Below are 19,954 nucleotides of genomic sequence, written 5' to 3'. Positions count from 1 at the left end.
AAGATGATTAAAAAAAACACAAAATCTAATTCCTGTACCTCTGAAAATTTTTCCTACCCTTACCCAACCCCCCTTCCCCCGAAATATTTAAATGCGAAAATTAACAATGTGCTTTTGAAAGTAAAGAATTTTGCCTCATTCATTTTTTTTTGCTTGTAAAAGTGACGTGATATTTATATTACGTATTTGTGAGGAGGGAATGGTATAAAGTTTCTGGTCCATATCACAAAGCAAGGTCTCTTTCTATATTACATACCCTTGCTCTTTTATTTATTTATTTACTTTCCGTTATTTTTAAAATTCAAAACACTATAGACTATCCTACACATGTGGAAACAATTTTTAAAATGGCCATAAAGACCAAAACTTACCATTGATATTCATTGAATTATAACAACCGGAAGGTAGCTGCAGTTGTAAGATTGTGAACTTGATTTGCTTTCAAACATCCACATACAAATATAACTCTTTTCTAAAGATGTATATTCAATATATTTCTTCATATTGATAGTGAAAAAAATCGTGAAGTTTGAAAAAAAAATAATATGACGTTAAACAATACCAACCTGAGATTACAAGCTGACGCCCAATGTCATGTCATACATCGTTTTTTACTTCTGTATCCTTGATCATCTCCAATCTCTTGTCATACAGGATTGGATTTTCCTACACTTCTAGGATAAGGGCTTCCTCCATGTCGGTTATCTGTCATGCAACACATTCCATATAAATCTTATTAGCAAATAATAACAAAGGTTTTAAGGAAGAATTGCAAGAGCGTTTCGGGAAAGGCCAGTGTCCAATCAGCATTTTTAATGCACAAATATAAATTCTCCTAACCAAAATGATTTCATTTGTTGTAGAGAAAAGTGATCGTCTAGAATTTTTTTCAAGAGGTTGAAATAATACATTTTATCATTTGAAAAGTACATGTAAAACATAGGGTCATGCTAAGAAAAAAAGATTTTGCCCCTATATGGGCCTATAAGCTAAGCCATATAATGATTTTTTTTAGGCATATAATGTTTATTGAATAAAATGTCAACAAATTATGTCTTCTCTGTATGGTATACATACCCAATCACTTCAGCCCCACCCCCCCCAAAAAAAAAACTAAATAAAAAATAAACCAATGAAAAAAAAAAATTACACAAATAAAGCAATCAAATTTGGGGACAGAAATGTGCAGATTAATAAGTTATGCCAGCACACAAGGACATATTTCATATTGAAAAAGGGTCACTTTTGTTCTGGGGATTTTTTCGGGCAAGCCACACTGTAAAAAATGAAGTGCTAATTTAGCACTTACAGAATACAGTGCTTGTATAGTCACTAGTAGTGACTGCACTAGTGCTGATTTTTTAGTTCAAATTTAAACTAGAAAATCAGCACTCGTAGTGCTCGTTTTTTACAGTGCAGTGCCAACCCAAACCCCTTCCCATCGCCCCCGATTGAGCGGCCCCTGGATAAATTAAAGGAAAGGGCGATCATTTTACTTTCACCACTCCTGATCCCCTCTTTGTCTTATTATTAATTCATTGCCACCCTCCTATCTGCAGTGCCACTCTTGCTGCTGACAAAACGACCCAGTGCCTCTCTCAAATAGACCCTATACTATAGCCTATACTAGGCCAGTACTAGTAGCGGTAGGCCTAATTCAGTAATTGAAAATTCATTCGTTCAGAGCCTGAGGTCTAACGACGTTAACTTACTTAGGTCTAACATTAGACCTAACAACAGGTCTAACTTTTGTGAACGTTATTTGTCTAACGTTAGAATTTTAGATCTAACTAACGTTAGGATCTAGTTATGCCTAAAGTTAGTTAGACTCGACTACTCACTAGTCCCCTGCCCTAGGCCTAGTCTAATCTAAGTCTAACTTTCTTTAGTAGGCCTAGATCTAATCTAACGACGTTAGGCCAGTCACCTGGATTATCGAGTCTAAGACTAACACAAAACAGTAACATAAAGCATAACGTTATACCTAGACTCTAGATGTGACTTAGGCTATAGGATAAATATCTAGCCTATCTGAGTTAGATGTTAAGGTAGGCCTGACTTTTAACATTTCTAACGTTAGACGTACCGTAGCTAGGCTTAGCAGATCTAACTAACGTTAGACCGAGTCTATCTTACAATTAGATTTAACTTAGGCCTAATATTAGGGGCCTAGGCCTAACCTAGGCCTACATCTAAGTTCTAACGTTGTCGTTAGGCCTTATCCCACATTATTATTTCCGGCCTTATATTATTTGGCCTTATTTTCTTGTGCTCTACTTTCTGGGGCTCAGTTATACAGTATGCGAAATAGTTCTTAATTAGTTGCTTACCAGACCAAGAATGGCAAGATCAAGTCCTCCTACACCTCTCTTCAGCAGGTTATACACGTAGACCTACGTGTACGTGCGATTTTGCATTTAACACGTAAACTCCCATAGACTCTCACCGCAGGCGATTTGTCGCTTGATCAGAAAATATGTGGGCAATGACGTAATTTATCTGGACGGTGATTGGCCAGAAGTGAAAAAACCGTGTGCCGTGCTCTGAAAATGGCTTGCTGATATGATCGATCTGCAAATCCGGCAAACTACGCCGTGTTGTACAACACGGCACGGCACCGTTGAAGTGGAAACAGTTTCATAGGATTTAGTGGTGATCGATTTTTTTTGCCGTGCCGGATTGCCGTGGTGCCGTGCACGGTCGCCGTACCGGATGCTATGTAAACGGGCCTGCCTAACTCTCAGAGGGGCGTTAAAGGACATAAATGAATGATAAAAAAAATATTGACATGATTAGGAAGAATGTGAAGGTGTGATGGTTCAAGCCCCTTCCGGATTCATCCACAACCTGGGACCCTAGGGCCCGTATTCTGAAGTCAGGTTTAAAGTTGTGGCTTAAGTATGGATAGCCAATTGTTACATAATCACTAACAGTAGAGATATCATACTTTCAGCTCATTTGGCTCTCAAATCATTCATAATTGTGACAGTGTAGGAAGTATAAATAGATGATTGTCTTCACCAACGATGAATCAGGAAAGAGCACAGTAAACATAAGAAACATAAAACTTAATAATTTTTTTCATACTTTTGGCTTCCCATACTTAAACCACATCTGACTTCAGAATACGAGCCTATAGCTTTTGAGATGTGGGGATCACGAACTGTCTTTCGTGTCGCCCATCTTTTATGATGCGCAGTATTATGATGGATTAATTAAGGATAAACAAATAAAATTCGTTAGCTAGCTTTTATATCATGTTTTAGACGATTTCGTGAGATATCACATCATCTTATAAACAAGGATTTTGTTTAATTTAACGGACGAATAACATATGATTGCAGGTATTTAAAATGCGTTTCACATGACGCATCATAAAAGGCAAAACGAAAGACGGTTCTTGCAAAGAACCTTTCGTGCAATCGGCCCCTGGTCGCAGGAACTTTTCGAGAAAAGTGATACATTATCAATCAATAAGTTGACTGTCGAATTTGCTATTATCATGTAAATGGAAATAAAATGCAATGTTAGGCCTTTAATTATGACAGATGATGGCTGCGTTGGTTTGCCAGATATTGTGCCTGTTAAAATCTAATTGGACGTTGGCACATTATTAGAGCGCATGTGAAGTAACAGTCGGGATATATTGCTTTTTTATAGAAAATTTGTTAGAAGAAAATTACCTTGCCAAAGTCAGTAAGTCCGTTATGTTCTGGAGTTGTCTCCTCATCCATCAACCAGTTATCAGCCCTATAGAAAAAGGGAGAGAGATAGAGATTTAAAGAGACAGACACTGAGAGAGAAATGGAAAGATATCAAGTAGGAATTCCGGGCTGAAAATAGTTGTATCTCAATAAATAGACTAAAGTTAACGAAGCAGAACGCTGAAAGTTTCATAAAAATTGATAACAAAAGTTTAAACTTCAGCAATGCTCTATGAAAAGAGTTATATGCACGCAGTAATGAATATTCAATAGGTGGGTTGATGTCATATATACTCCCGTTCTTATGTTATTACATGATCGAAATCACGATATTGATTATTTACATACGAGACATGGCTGTGTGTATGATAATGTCTCGGTTGTTACAAAATAAGTTGCAACATTGAATATCTTACACATTAAATCAATTGTCAATTGAATTTCATTTTTCTTAATGAACAAGAAAGGATATTATGCATTACCAGCGTCTTAATCATCACCAGATTACAAAATCACACTGAGATATTTGTTGTTGTTGTAAATTCTGCTGTATATAGTCAAGATATAATTGTAACCTCTGATAGAAGAATACTTGCAGCCTTAAACATGGACACAACACATTTTATCCCTATTGACAAATGTTTTTGGGTCCTTACAGGGAGGATAGGGGCAGTGATGAAGACGACCCTCCCACATATGCTTCTGAACAAAATTCGAAATTCCGGGGGGGGACACGCCCTACACCCCAGGAATGTCGACCATGATTACAACATTTGAAAGAGTCATAACTTTTTTTTCGATATCAATAATTGCATAACATCAGTATCACGTTTCTTACCAGGGTGTATTGCAACTATGTGTGACGGTCATATAGCGGACTCCAAGTTCATAGAGCATGCGCAATGAAGCCATGCTGCTATCAATATTATGACCCCCTTCGACTCCAATTAGAGATGCAATCTTCCCATTTTCATGGGAATCTCTGATTCCTGTAGGAAGGGGTAAAGGAAATATATAATTTAAGTTTAGGACATGAGATTTAAAAAAAGAAAATTTTTAATACTATCAAAGGAAACAAAAAATATATACGCGCAAATACGTTATCAGTGTTGTTATGATAAAGGAAGTTACATTGAAGATATAATCTGAAAGTTACATAGATTATTATCATTAAACTTTATTTTAAAGGTAATCATGGGTTGCACAGGCTATCATCTCTTCCATACACTTTCTTTCTTTCTTTTTTCTTTTGATCACTTGAAAGATCACAAGGGCGACCAGTCACCAACCCACAGACCTCAACAGTCCTTTAGCGCCGCCCTTAATACTGAAGAGTTATCTTATTCTGATATAAAAGTATTTTGGATTTTTTTAAGTAGGTCATAACCGAATGACAATGTAGGAAAACTGTAGTTTAAGATTCAACATTTTCAGAACGTGCAAGAAAAAACATCATCTGCGGGTGCATAGTTTGCACATCTCATTAATGTTTCATTTAAATTCATATATTATTTCAAAACAGCAAAATCAAGACTAAAAAAATTCCGTTTAACATAAAACTGTATATATCAACATACTGATCATGCTGATAGTCATAACATAATTCCTCCAATACCTTTTAATGCTACGACAGGAAAGAAAGACACTTCGATCACAATTGTTAATTAAGTGCCTATACCATTTTTTATAGGATCATAATGATTTGACACGATTGTTTATATTTCTTTTTTTATTATTTATGTGCGATATAAAATAATTTCAAATATTGTTATTATCATTATTATCATTAACACGTGAATCGCCACAAGCTTGCGCTATAACACTTCACATACAAGAGTCGCACATACTGGCGCTTTAATAAAAAAAAAAGAATGTGAACTTTGCTCCTATTTTGTATTGGCAAAACTATAATTTTATGGCTTTGTAAAAAAAAGTAAAACAATATAATTGACATATGTCGCATGTTTATTAGTATACTACTTTTCTCGATTTGATTAGGCGAAGTATTGGAATTTTAAGTCGATGATCCAGAGTTTTCAAACAGTTTAATCCCCTTTAATCTGTTAAACTTCACAAAGATCGATAAAATACTGAGGTCATTTTAGGGGAATTTCTTTTCTCCTTTAATTTTTGGCAAAGTGGCAAAGTACAAAATGTTAAGATCTTCTCATTTATGACTTGTTATGCATTGGATTGCACTATTATTATTGTGAGATCAGATGACAGTAAGTCTGATGTAAAACTCTTAGGCCTTTGGATAAACGATAACGTACCTTCCGCCGTTGTGACAAAATCAAATGTTTCAGGGTACATTTGAACCATTCTTTTGATGACGTCAATCTGGTCAAGAATATGCATTACAGCATCGTTGTACTGGGAATCACACGATGTATAAGCAGCCCAAAACTGAAGATGAGAGCGAGAGAAAATATAGTTTAAATGGCTGGTTGGCAGGGACCTGCTGGGAACGATGTTCTAATCATGTCAATCATGTTGATAGGGAGATGCTGGGGTATTGTTCAAGGGTGTGTCGCCAAAAAAGAATTGACATGCCCCCCCCCAAAAAAAAAAAAAAAAAGAACACACACGCAAAAAAGGTCATTGTCCCCAAACTCTCCGTCATTTCAGAACAATAACCCTTTTGTGTGTGTGTGTGATGGGTTGTCAACCTGATTTCCGGGGGATACTGCCTATAGTAAATAACATAAGCAGGCACCTCCTGAAAAATTTTGGTGGGGGGGGGTCTTTAGCACGCCTAGCACCCCACCATCCCAGGACTATGCAGGATGGTCTTACTGTTACTTCATACAATGATAACAACTGCTTGAAATTCATTGACAGTAAAATGAAAACTTATTGACTGTGATTCAAAATTATAAAATTTTATTATATGAATTACCAGATTCTAAGTAAAGAAAAAAGAAAGAAAGAGAGAAAGAATGAACAATAAAAATCATTTTACAAAATAATTATTCTCAATGTTAGAAAATAATGAATGGAATTTATTAATAGACGATGAAACTTTCAAGAAGAAGAAAAGAAGGGAATATATATATATTTAGTGAACAAGACGTTTTTAACTATCTCTCCACCCACAAAAATAGATAGGCCTATGATGGAGAAGTGTACAAGGGGCTAGATGGATCAACATTTGTTGAGTCACGCATGTACCTCTTTCCGAATACCAAATCAGTTGGTAGTTAGATAAGGGGAGACTTTTATTTATTTTTATTATTCTTACAAGTTGTGAGATCTGACAACTTTCATTGCCTTTGATTGGCTGAGAAGCACGGTTCCTATGGTAACTATCGGATAAAGTTTACGGTTATTTTTTGAGTGAAACGCGCACCCCATGTGCTGTTTTTATGGGATTACTATTATTATCATTATTATTTATTCGGCATTTCAAAATACATAAATTATATATAGTAGCGTAGAAATTACATAAACAATAGGACATACGTGACATAGTACAAAGGACCTGGAATAGAGATGAAGGGGCTTCCTGGGTTTGAAAAAAGTTAACTGAATTACCATGACCCACAGGTCTTCTTTCCCACACCCCTTTACCTCCATCCAGGTCAGTAAAGAATATACAAAAAGATGCAGATTTAACAGTGATAGATGAAGAATAAAATGCTATCATTAGAACATTGGGATATATACATATGCTATCATTAGAACATAGGGATATATGCATATGCTATCGTTAGAACATAGGAATATATACATAATTAACTCCGTGATTACAATGAGCCAAAAGATATTTATGGGATTCGATATAGGACAATTTTTCACATGTGTGACAAAATATACATTGTTCGGATCATTATGATAATAGCCAATGGGAGGATCTCCATATAGCATGAGCGATCTCGAGATTCACATTGCTCGTATCTTTCTAAATTATAGTTTGTAAAAAAAAAAAGTTTCGTCAAACCTTAATGATCTTATTATTTGATTATCAGACTTTCTCTCAAGGTCACTTTTGAGGGTTCCATCCTCATTAAGGGAGTAAATCTAGTACATGGACTTACACTCGAGTACATACAATGTTATAAACACAACCTAAAGGGGAAATGTGATACAGCGAATTGCGATATCCACTTAGCTCGCATCTCTAAACTATTCTTTTTATTATATTATTACATGAAATCATCATTCATAATTATTTCATACATGTGTGAATGGTGCCTCCCTTGTTGCATCAGTGATTATCTTACACATTTCGTGATGCATGATGATGATGGTGATAATGATGACAATAATGATGTTGATGATGGTGATAATGGTGGTGGTGGTGGTGGTGATGACAATGATGATGATGATGATAATGATAACGATAATGAAGAAGAAGATTATGATGACGATGGTGGTAATGATGGTGATATGGTGGTTATCATGATGGTGGAATTGGTGATGATAATGGTCATGATGACGATGATGATGATGATGATGATGATGACGATGATGACGACGATGGTGATGATAATGGTCATCACGGGAACGATGATGATAGTCATGACAGTGACGATGATGGCATTGGCGGTGACGATGTAATCATGAAAATAAATAATAAGACATTTTACCTGAGCCCCGACTAATCCATCCCTAAGTCTTGGGATATCGGTATGTGTAGGATCCCATGGAGGTCGCTCATTCAAGTTTACTGTTTGAAGCTGATTGTTTATGCCTTTCTTAAATTGATATGGTAAATCATTGTGCCTGCAGAAAAGGACAAATATGAGAAAAGACTTAACCAGAAAGCATTAAAATATATATTATATCATATTGTGAAGTCTTTGTTTTTAATCCTATTATAGGCGATCTTCGCCAAAAGAAAAAAAGACAGAATAATTGTTCAGAAAATGACACAAGCTTTGAATTCAGCTGATCACTGGTAAATATTTTTTATCAGAAGGTACAAAACTGAGCTTCTGTAATGCAGCATCAGTTGCTAGGTATAACATAACTTTAGCAACCAACCTGTAAGGTTTGATCTAGAAAATTTATACCACTTGTTTTTCAAGCATGTCAAGCAAACATCTCAAATCAATCATGCATAGTAGCATTTGCCAAGCTGCACTTTTCCAATAGCAACTAAAGATTATTGATATTGGACCTATAGGTCCATGATTGGATACAGGGGTCCGTTGCGGGCGCCCATGCGTCGTTTGTGAATGTTTTTTTTTTCGGGGGGGGGGGGTGCGTTTTCAGTACCACTCACTGGCAATCGCCCCTTAGGGTAGCCTTTTTATTGTGCCATTTATGGTTGATAATTGGCTGTACAGATTACGCCATTTATAGGGTGCAATTTAACTTCAATTACATACATAACTTGGGTATCATGTTCAGGCCTCTTTAGAAATAAGAATGATTAAATTTCCTTGTTCGTGCCACGTAACATGCTTTATTGAGGGTTACTTTCCTCATGGTAGGCCCTATGCAATATCGGTTCCACGACATTTGCTCCGGCGACAATTTCTCGGCTCTACATACCACACACTAATGGAATGACACACTCAACACTGGGTTTAACACTATATCCTACCCTAAACCTGACCCACAACCTAACCCTATTGCAACCCTAACCCTACGTCTTAGACGAAATTATACAGAGTGAGTCAGAAAAAATGTCCCACTTTTGTAAAGTTGAATTGTTTAAAATATGGATATTTAATCATTAGTCACATGATATGTCTAGATAGAGGTATCCTCCAAGTACATTCAGGTACCATTTTCATTTGATCCCGTATAGGCCATGAGCAATATTATTGTCGCAGGAAAAAAAAAATGTCGTGTCACCGCTATATCATGGCTATTTTGAGTTGCATTTGGAAGGGGTAAATACAGGAGAAGAGTGGGGGAGGGGTGGGGATAGTGTGTGATATAGAGAAGCCTGGGTCTTGTCATTTTACACTCCCTCTATTTAAATGAGAGAAAAAATGAGTTAAAGTGATTGGTTAACATTGGTTTGACTTTTAAAAAATCTGAGCTAGAAGCTCACACTTGTAACTTTTTGTGTCTGTGATATGTTACAAAAATGAAGCCCAGAGAAAATTGCGTTAAAAATCATTATTTAGTGCTTCAAAAATTAAAGTGATCGGAAACACCATCTTAATTTCATCTCATACACTTATGTGTACTATATAGGCGTCTATAAGACGCCTATTTACACAATCGGGGTTTGCCTTGTAGTTTTAGCTTTTCATTCTCAATAATGGTTGTTTTCAGGGTTTATTAGTTCTAATACATGCACTTGTACACATGTTTCATCTTGGTTTGAGAATTTTGTTAAATCGGCTGTTCACAAAGTTAAACAATACCTTTAATCTTTCTGTCGTCCTTCCGCCTACACCTACTATATCGATATACATCCGATGATGAAAAATATTCATAGTGTAGGGAGAAATGCGATACGATACGGATGTTGTCATTTTGAAATAAAGGAAAATCGTAACATATTAAGAAAAATATTTCAAATCATTGCAGGTGACTTTGAATCTAAAACTGTCCGTCTGACAAACCATTCCTCAGTTACCCATAATAAAAGACAGAAACAAGATTAAAATAGCGACAATTAAACATAAAAAGCACCTTTACTGGAATTTCAAAGGCTGCATTGGATGAGTTGAGTTGTTATTCTCTTCTCTATTCTTCTACACTGTCTCGTCTTATAAACGATGAAGAACATATACACCTTGAATAATGCAGATAATTTTCATCAACGAAGATTAATTATTGTTTTTGTGATTAATAAGTACTTGATCATAGGCATACAGCCAAATGATCATCATTATATCAGACTGACACGTCAGTAATAGTGAGGCTTATTCAAATAGTTTCACCCTTTCTCGTCTTTGTAATCCGAAGTGTGTATACTTGTCTTCGATTTGATAGATTATCAAATTCATTATGATGATTACCATGATTTTCATTACTCATTTTGGAAGAACAGATATAGAATACACTCAACTGTCCAAAGTTGAAAAAATAAACCGTGAGTTCGTGACATCATCGTCTCTCTAATTTCCATACACTCTAAAGTGATTTAAAAAATCAAGGTGGACATATAGGTACCAATCGAATTTGGGATTTACGTTTGAATTAAAAAAAATATTTTCAAATCTCTAGGGATTCGAATTTAATCCTTTGAGATTCGAAAATAAGTCTTGAGGATTAAAACTAAATCCCAAATCCGATTGAACTACGGACCAACTGGATTTATTTAACATCCCTGTAATTTAGAGTGTTGTGCACAACGTGTACCGTGCAAATATAAGCGAATCTTTTTATGTTTCATCCGATTTTGATCATTTATTTTTCAGCGTTATGCTTGATTTCCTAGGTTCCTCCAAAGTAAATTATGATTATTTTTCCCCCTCATTACTGAGAAAGCATGAATGTTTTCGGTTGAGTGCAGCATAATGTGCATAACATTCTTGCAGAAGGAAAACACGCCATGACTTGGAATTGGACCCATGTCCCTCAGATTGAAAGACGAGATTCATAACCACTAGACAACGACACCCCACTTGGTTAATGTGGTTATTTTATTAGTTGATAAAACAAACCCTTGATCTCAATGAGGCTCTCTTCTCTATCATAAATCAATGGGGGTTATCACTTCTATCATCATAAACCAGAACAGAAGTGTCATCTTTATATCCCCGTGTTTATTGTTCCTTAATGGGATATCATGTCATGGTAAATCTCAACTGACAATATTATGGCACGCTCCCAAATCATGAAACTAAAATGCACTTTTTGTGTTAAGCTTCTTGTAGTACTGTAATGCATTCTCTTTTATTCCTTGCACCCCCTCATTCTCTTATTTACCACAAAATAAAACTTTATTCAGGAGTTATCACACTGCGACGTAGATTCTACCCCAGCAGGCAACAAATGTATTGAAACTGCAAGTAAAATCAATGACAAAACAATTAATATCTCGGAGGTCTTTGTCGAAAATTGGTTAATCGGAAGAGCACTTTTGTCCGACGTTTCGGAGCTGACAAAAATCAACAGTGTCGTCTGTCCAGAGCCAAGGACGAAACTGCTGTTTGATTTACCAACCCTCGACAAAGCCTTCGTTGTCATGAAGTGCATTTGGCAATAGATTCTCTACGTTCCATTAAGCGTCTGTGCAGCTGTTGCCAAAACTCTCGACTAAAATACTCATCAGTAGAGCGTATTTGCAGTTATATGATAAGAAAAGGACAGTGCGTCTTTCGTTGTATAACTTCGGAGGAATGAGATTATTCCCGATTATCAACGACGCAGAAATAATGATTTAAAGAAGGAGACTTGCTATATACACCGCAAATAGACCTATTTTATCGGCTTTTCATCATCATCTGTTACTAGAGGCGAAACTGAAAGTCTGTAAAAATGTGCCTAAGTTTTTTTTCCAAAACAAGCCCTAAATCTATTTATCCTAGCACACACTATGTGTATTCAGACCCTCTAGATATGTTAGAACAAATATAAAAGCCCTAGAAATGCATAAACATCCTGTAAAACGGTTACTCCTCTGTTTTCTGTAATTTAACATATTATTATTTTGTCGTTTAAAATAGAAGGAATGTCTTTTTGGGAAAACTTGTATAGTTCAAATCCGATGATATCGATATTCCGTAATTTCTATGAATTATTTTTTAAAATGTATTTACATGATCGATGGATCTACTAGTTGCGAATTTTATAGCCTCATTATATTACCAAATTTTTTAAACGACACGGATGTCTAGACATGCTAGAGGCATCGTAAAAGGGCTTTGACTCTCGTCTCTGGGTTAAAAACAAACATGATCGAGTCGGTGTTTGCTGCACTCAACCCAGGTGAGGTAATTGTGGTATTAATTACGCGCATTATTGTAGAGTGCTTATATAGACTTCTGATAAAATCATTGATACAGACCGTGCCTAATTAAGATTTTATTCATCTTTCTTACTTTCCTTTTCTCTATTTACCTGAAATGCCATGTGCACAATTTATGTTATAAAGGCTATTTATAGAACATTCTAACGTTTTTTTTTTTTTTATCGCAAACGGATAGTCTGTTATCAACCATATTATTACATGTATAACCGTTAATGTGTTCCTAAAGGTCAAGTCCACCCCAGAAAAAAGTTTATTTGAATAAATAGATTAAAAAATCAAACAAGAATAACGCTGAAAATTTCATCAAATTCGGATGTAAAATAAGAAAGTTATGACATTTTAAAGTTTCGCTTATTTTTCACAAAATAGTTATATGAACAATTCAATGATTTGCAAATGAGAGAGTCGGTGATGTCACTCACTCACTTTTACTTTTTTTAATTATACAATATTTCAATTTTTATAGAATTTCACAAAAAGGACTCTCTTGTTTTAACCACAAAATGTTAAAACAATGGAATCCCACATGTTCAGGGAGGAATGTTTTTTTTCACATGGCAATGAGGAGAAAATTAAAATACTTCATTTCACATAATAAAATACAAAAGAAGTAGTGAGTGGGTGCTGCCATCGGTCCTCTCATTTGTATATATACTGAACAGAATGTGCATATAACTAACCGTTTTGGAAATCAAGCAAAACTTTAAAATGTCATTACTTTCCTATTTTAGATCGGATTTTGATGAAATTTTCAGCGTTATGCTTGTCTGATTTTTTCTTTCTATTCAAAGCAGCTCTTTGTCGGTATGGACTTGTCCTTTACATTGACTGATGACTCAAAATTAGAAAAATGTTCCTTTTTTGAATTTTGATTTTTATTGAAAGAATCAAACATAGTACCATTGGGGAAAAAATATAATCGTATTACTATTCTAAGTAATAAAAAAACATAAAACGAAAAAGAAAAATGTTCCTTTTAGAGCCCTCTCACATACTGTCCTCCCATATGCTCGACCCAGACTCGATGGCATTCGTGCCTGCATTTCCCTTTGGACTGAAAGACAAATAGTATATATTTGATATGTCTTTAAATAACAAAAATAGTAAAACATCCGTATTCAGACTATTGTTTGGCCTTGTGTGCGTATATGATTCAATTCTCAAGGGGCGTATTCACAAAAACCTTAAGAAATCTACTCAGTATATAAAATGGTCTTTGAGTAAACATAGTAAGTCAAATATATCACAAAGGTGTTATACACATTTTATTGACTGTTAATACTTTGTATCTATATACAAGATTTTTTTTCCTCCTCTTGCTCGGCATTGACCAAATCTTTCACTCTCAGCCGCCATCTCAAAAGAAATTCCACTTCAAATTGTGTAGATGGATGATACTATTTTAACGGTTGCATTATAATAATACACTTATCCGGAGCTGCATTCTTAGCTATATTTGACATTAAAGAAATTCAATTTGCAAAAATGTTACATTGCAAACTAATCATGAATTTCATAAGAAATGTTATAGTCAATCACAATCACCTATCAATCACCTATTATGTCACTTCAAATACTTCCACATTTATTGCGATATTCACGGGATGCCCATTTTATAATGTAGGTTATAGCTTACATTATTTTACAGAAACTATCTGCAAAATGAGCCATTCAATATTTTGGAAGAGTCTAATAAAATGGATAGACTTTGTAAAAAAATGGAATAAGAACATTTGAGAGATTTGCATAGATCACTTACGATCTTTGATAATATTGATATTGATACAAATCCAGCACCATGTGTGGTCTGTCATTAACTGTGTGTTATTAGTCTTAAAATACAAATTAGACTATAATTTTATTCATATGGAGAAACTACAGTGTTTTTTCATATGAAAATACTAGTTTTCCTACTTAGTGACAATGATTAATATACCCCTCCCCCAAACACCTGTTGATGGGAGAAAAACAATGAAGAAAAATATAAAAACGAAATAGAATAGTGAAGAAGTAATAATATACTGTGTTGTGTTTCACTGGCGAAACAGTAGACAAAATTATGCAACACAAATCATTTGTTATTTTTTAGTGACTTGATGCACGAAATTCATCATCATGGGTATTAGACTATTTTTACTATTATCATAATCATTGTACTCCTGAGACCCCGGGGAGCCACTTACATTGACGAGTGGATACCATGCGCGACCAAAAAAACACGTAAAAAGGATGTCTTTTTCACGATAGGGCACGTTACGTACGTAACGTGATAAGGGTGTCAAAAACACAAAAATAATGAAAAAAGGGTATCTATTTCGCTAGGAAAAATACGTGTTTAGGGTCGAATTTGCGGGGATGATAAAACAAAATTAAAATGTTTTATAAAGGATGTCCTTTTTGCCCCAACACTTTGTGTTTAGAGTCCGATTTGCGCGAGTTGTAGACGGTGGGGTCGTACTAAACCAAGTAAGGTAAAGCCGACGACCGAATGACCCGTAACAATAAAACATTCCTGTACTTGTTTAGGGGTTCATTTCAGGAAATATTTGCCAAGAGTATTGTTTTGTTTCCAATACTTGTAAAGGGTAGGGTTTCACACGCCAATACTTGTTAAGGGGTGCATTTTCGGAATATAGAAATTACATATTTAGGGTGCTTTTCGAGACCCCATGGTCGCGCATGGTATCCACTCGTGAATGGAAGTGCCCCCCCCCGGGCCTGAGACACCCCTCGAAATGCACCTCGAGCGGGCTTGTCAGGATAGCGTTTTAATATAGGATAGGAGAGATGGTCTTGCACGATTTCCTGAGAACCCTTTTTTTCCTTAGTTTTCCTAACTGAAAGTTTCTTTTTTCCATCAAAGTAATTATAGTTTTAAAAAAGGAAAGCAAAGTAAGCAAGGCAACAATAGTCAAAACTGACTAGTTTGCCTATTTAAAATAACAACAACAACCTATCATTATCATAATCATTATTATAATTACTGTTATAAAAATTATTTGTATTATCATTATTACTGTTATTATTAGCATTATAATTTATTATACTACTAATCAGTCATCATCGTCATCATCACCATTGGTGTCTTTGTCATCGTCATTATTATTATCAGCAGCAGCAGTATAGATTGATAACAAAAGTAAGAATATAATAGTCTAGTAGGTGTCTCATCGCACATATTTTTAGGCCCGAAGATGCATCCAGCCAGGACGATAACGAGTATAACCCTGAATTTGAACTTTGAACGTATGAACGCGGTCACAGTAGTATTGACCCCAAGGGGGCATATCTATTACAGTATTATCGATGTATATAACTAACACACAAATCAGGGATGACTCAGAATTGAAATAAAGTTGTGTACATGATTATTGAAATGAGAAAATAGAGCATAATATGAATATAAATAGAAAATTGGCTAATAAAGGTAAGGGAGAGTGAAGAACTGATAGGTTCTAACACATAAAAAACATCAAGAGAAAACGTCGTTATATGATAAATAACAAACAATAGCAAAATAAAAGAAGAATGGAAAGAATGTGCATATATGGCCTTTGTCATATTTTACAAAATGAAATTATAGTATCCAATACCTAAGTATCCAAATGCAACGAAGCCGATATTAAATGAAGGAAATTATTGCTTAGGGACTCAATGACAAACCCTTTGAAATATTAGGTTTCTTTTATAGGCCTATATATGCATGAATTCTCTGAAACCATGCATGATATCCAACAACCTGTCCAATATATTCCTAGTTGTAAAATGAGGAAACAAGGTGATGACACATTCTATTTTATGCTTTTAAGGTACATGATATATCCTATTCGCTTGTCACATTATGAAACTGGCGAAAGCCGCTTGCTTTAATTAAACTTTCCTGTACTTGCTTTAATTATATTTTCCTGTAAAGAAGATTGTGCCATGCGCGCTGAAATGCTGTAGCAAACATAATTATATTCAAAATAATAGAGAATCATAATTTTGTCTATACAAGTAGATCGATGATTATTAAAAGCCAACAAAAAAAACTATTAAAGGTGTAATGTTGTGTCCCTTGTGAAAAGAGTTGAATAAAGAACAACATCAAACTAATGAACATTGTACAGTAGCAAAAAGATACAATTGTGTGGAATAAATCAACCTATAGAAATATTTCGAATATTCTTTTTTAAATGCCTATTGAATTGATTTCTTTAATATGATTTGAAAAGAGTTACACACTTCCCGACCTGAAAAAAAGAAGAAGATATTTTTGGTGAATGTTAAGTGGAAAATGAAAGAACTTTCTGGAGAGTGAAAATAGACTAAATCGAATAATATTTGCTTATATACTATTTAGCTTCTACACTTTGTTCGAGCTGAAAATTATACAAGTCTTTAAAAGTCTAAATTTTTAATAATTCGTAGTATCCAGTACCTAACGGAACATAATATTATGCTCAGTAATGGTGTGTAAGAATGAAAGCCGGTGGTATAGCTGTTGGCTGGGGCGTGGTCATAACAATATGATTTATGTAATAATTTATACTTGTGTAATTAGTTAAACTTTAAGATAACCGTATAATCAAATAAGTTAAAAGCAAATTAAATGATATAACCAGATTTAATTGGAAAACCCAGCTTTTGCCTTATCGTGGTGCAGTTTTTTTTAGTTTGGAAATGGGACGATGTGGAAATATAGTCAACTGTTAATTTGGGCAATTATTGAGTTGGGTAAACTTTGATGGATTGCTAACTGATGGTCAATTTACACACCCACCTAGCAAGCTGATTACCCAAAATCAATTTGGCAAAATTTTAACCATGCAATAGTTGTGTGGACATCGTGTTCTCCAGCGTTGGCTGAGTACTTAGGGCATTTATTTGCCCATTTAATAATTTAAGAATATAGAAAGAATGTAACGCCACCAGCACCTCTTCTGTTTTACGAGTATTATTTTGATAACTGGTTAACAAATCGTACCCAGAGAGCAGGGGCGGCCAGTAGAGATGGGAGGATGGCAGGAGGCGACTAACTTCTTTCATTTTCAAGTACAGTGAGAAAACAAGGAGAAAAAATAAAAATAATTAAATGATAATGAAAATAAGGTTGTGCCATATATGACCCTATAATTCAATTGAAAAACGTACGACGTTATTTGGTTTTATATAAATTTATATATATATATATATATATATATATATGATTAAGTATTTATTAGGTCATTTTCCCCCCTATTGAAATATCCTGGCACCCTCTGGCAGATTAAAAAGAAATTCATTGAAAATAAGTCACGTCTCTGTTGAAGGTTGAATCATAAACTGTATTTTATATTATCTTTTTTTTTTGGGGGGGGGTAGGCTAATTCATAGATACAAAAAAGCGAATGATATATACCCACTAGACTATTATCTTTTAATTGCGTCTTTATTACACTAATAATGTTGAGATTTGGTTCATCAGTGGGAGATAGCGGGGTGATTTATAAACTCGAGCAAATATAGCAATAGAGCTTGATTGACCACATTATCATGATTATCGTAAAATCGAAGAAAGAGATCGCGAGATTATAGACGGAGTTTATGATCGCCAGTTAAATATGACGAGATCTGGATCCAGCTTCCGCCAATTTTGCGGTCAACCTATGTATTGGTTTTCAATGATCATCATCGCCCCTATCTTAAGAGATCTGCTCTGACTTCCAGTTAAAAAAATCATTCAAGATTTCGTTAATGTATAACAAGGCATTAATTGACCAAGTCCCCAATTATATTTCTGAGCTTTTACAAAACGAAGTCAACAATCGCACTCACAGCTTGTGCGATTCTAATCATTATTCTCAAATGATTCTTTGCTTCTTCAAATCCCCACCTGTAAAACAAAAAACATACTCTAAAGGGGACGTTACAGAAAATTGTGGGATAACTTGCCATTTGAAATTAGAAATCCTCCATCAGTAGAAATATTCAAAATTAGACCAAAACCTAGCTTTTTAAGTCAATTTTCAAACATTTTGTCTTTTTTAAAATCTTGTTTTACAAGCATGTTAGGAGCTCTTACTTTTCAAAATCATGATTAAGAGGATATCACATAAAGGATCTGACTAAACAATTAAAACGCACAAAGAGCATGAGCTTAAGAATATATAATTTTGATATAATGCCTGAAAGGGAACATGTTAAGGACTATTTTGTGAGCGAGGATACGTATCTAATTAATCATACGAGTCATCATATTAATTGTTATAATCCAATCAAATAATGCTCTTTTTTGTTTTCAGCACTTTCTGTAATTATAATCGTGAACATGATGTGAATCTCGCTAAAAATAATAATGAAAACTCTGAGCAAAGTAATTTCTGCATATTTACTGAATTGAAAACTGAATATTTTAGACCCCATGCTATTCTCTTGAGCAGATTATCATTACTCCATGCACAGGCAATGCAAGCGCAAAGCGATATCGAAATTTATTATTTTGTTTATTCATTTTTTATATGTAAATTAAGGTTTTCTGATTTCTGATTATTTCCCTCCCCTCTTTTATCCACATTTATTCATCCTCTTACATGTTTCTAATTGAATTCTCCTCTCCTTCCCCTTTTCTTCTTTCCTTTATTTTTTTTCGCCGCCAATAAGGGGGGGGGGGGGCGGGCGGGGAGCAGCCGCTTAGGTTCCCCTCCTGGATGAGCCTACGTTAAACGTCGGATGAAGTGAGGTAAAGTGAAAGTGAATCAGAAGTATAACAACTATCGATATAACAGTAATGAAGAAAAATAAATGCAAGAGCTTGGAAAACAGATCAACACTCTCAATTCCTAGCACATCCTTGACCTACCCGTCTATCAAAGGAGTTTCCCGCATATATTGTCTTGCCAATTCCGGAGATCTCTTACTCTTGTTGTTCAGTGACACGGGCACGGCAATGGCAACAATGATGGCAGCCAAAATCCCCACTCCTACAAAAATAAATATCAAACGACTACGATCCATGGTTGACGATGAGGAATTTGATGAGGGCCGGCGTAGAACCTTGGTAGTCTGAAACTCTTAAGCTAATCAGAAGCAAATTCAAATATCTGCAAAACTTCCTGATCGATTGATGATAGGCGTGTATGCCTAACTTTGCCACGGCGGATGCAAGTTAACTGATCACATAGGCGGATCCAGGGGGAGGGGGGGCGAGGGGCCGCCTCCCCCCCCCCTATTGGCGGAGCAAAAAAATGAAAAAAGGGGGGTAGAAAGGAAAAGAAAGAAAAGAAAGGAGAAGAGAGGAGAAGAGGGAAAACAGAGGAGTAAGACCAGCGAATAAAATAAGGTGAGGGGTAGACTTGTACAGTTTAAAAAATATATATATATTTCATGTCACTGTATAAAATTTTCG

At 35.1% G+C, this 19,954-nt stretch overlaps 1 protein-coding gene across 1 annotated transcript in view; it reads right to left on the bottom strand.

Annotated features, from left to right (window-relative positions):
* Positions 1-19,636, bottom strand: part of LOC121407248 (dipeptidase 1-like) — a 29,957-nt gene extending 10,321 nt beyond the window's left edge. Inside the window, exons 1-5 of the mRNA XM_041598223.1 lie at positions 19,409-19,636; positions 8,294-8,429; positions 5,978-6,110; positions 4,543-4,693; positions 3,684-3,750 (exon numbers count right to left, since the gene is read on the bottom strand). Coding sequence (XP_041454157.1) covers positions 3,684-3,750; positions 4,543-4,693; positions 5,978-6,110; positions 8,294-8,429; positions 19,409-19,563 — 642 coding nt within the window. The 5' untranslated portion in view covers positions 19,564-19,636. The remainder of the gene's footprint in view (positions 1-3,683; positions 3,751-4,542; positions 4,694-5,977; positions 6,111-8,293; positions 8,430-19,408) is intronic.
* Between the last annotated feature and the right edge of the window lie 318 nt (positions 19,637-19,954).

Source organism: Lytechinus variegatus, chromosome 2 (genome assembly GCF_018143015.1).
Source record: "Lytechinus variegatus isolate NC3 chromosome 2, Lvar_3.0, whole genome shotgun sequence".
Lineage (NCBI taxonomy): Eukaryota > Metazoa > Echinodermata > Echinoidea > Temnopleuroida > Toxopneustidae > Lytechinus > Lytechinus variegatus.
The sequence above is the reverse complement of the archived record's forward strand: the minus strand, read 5'-3'. Positions and strand labels throughout refer to the sequence as shown.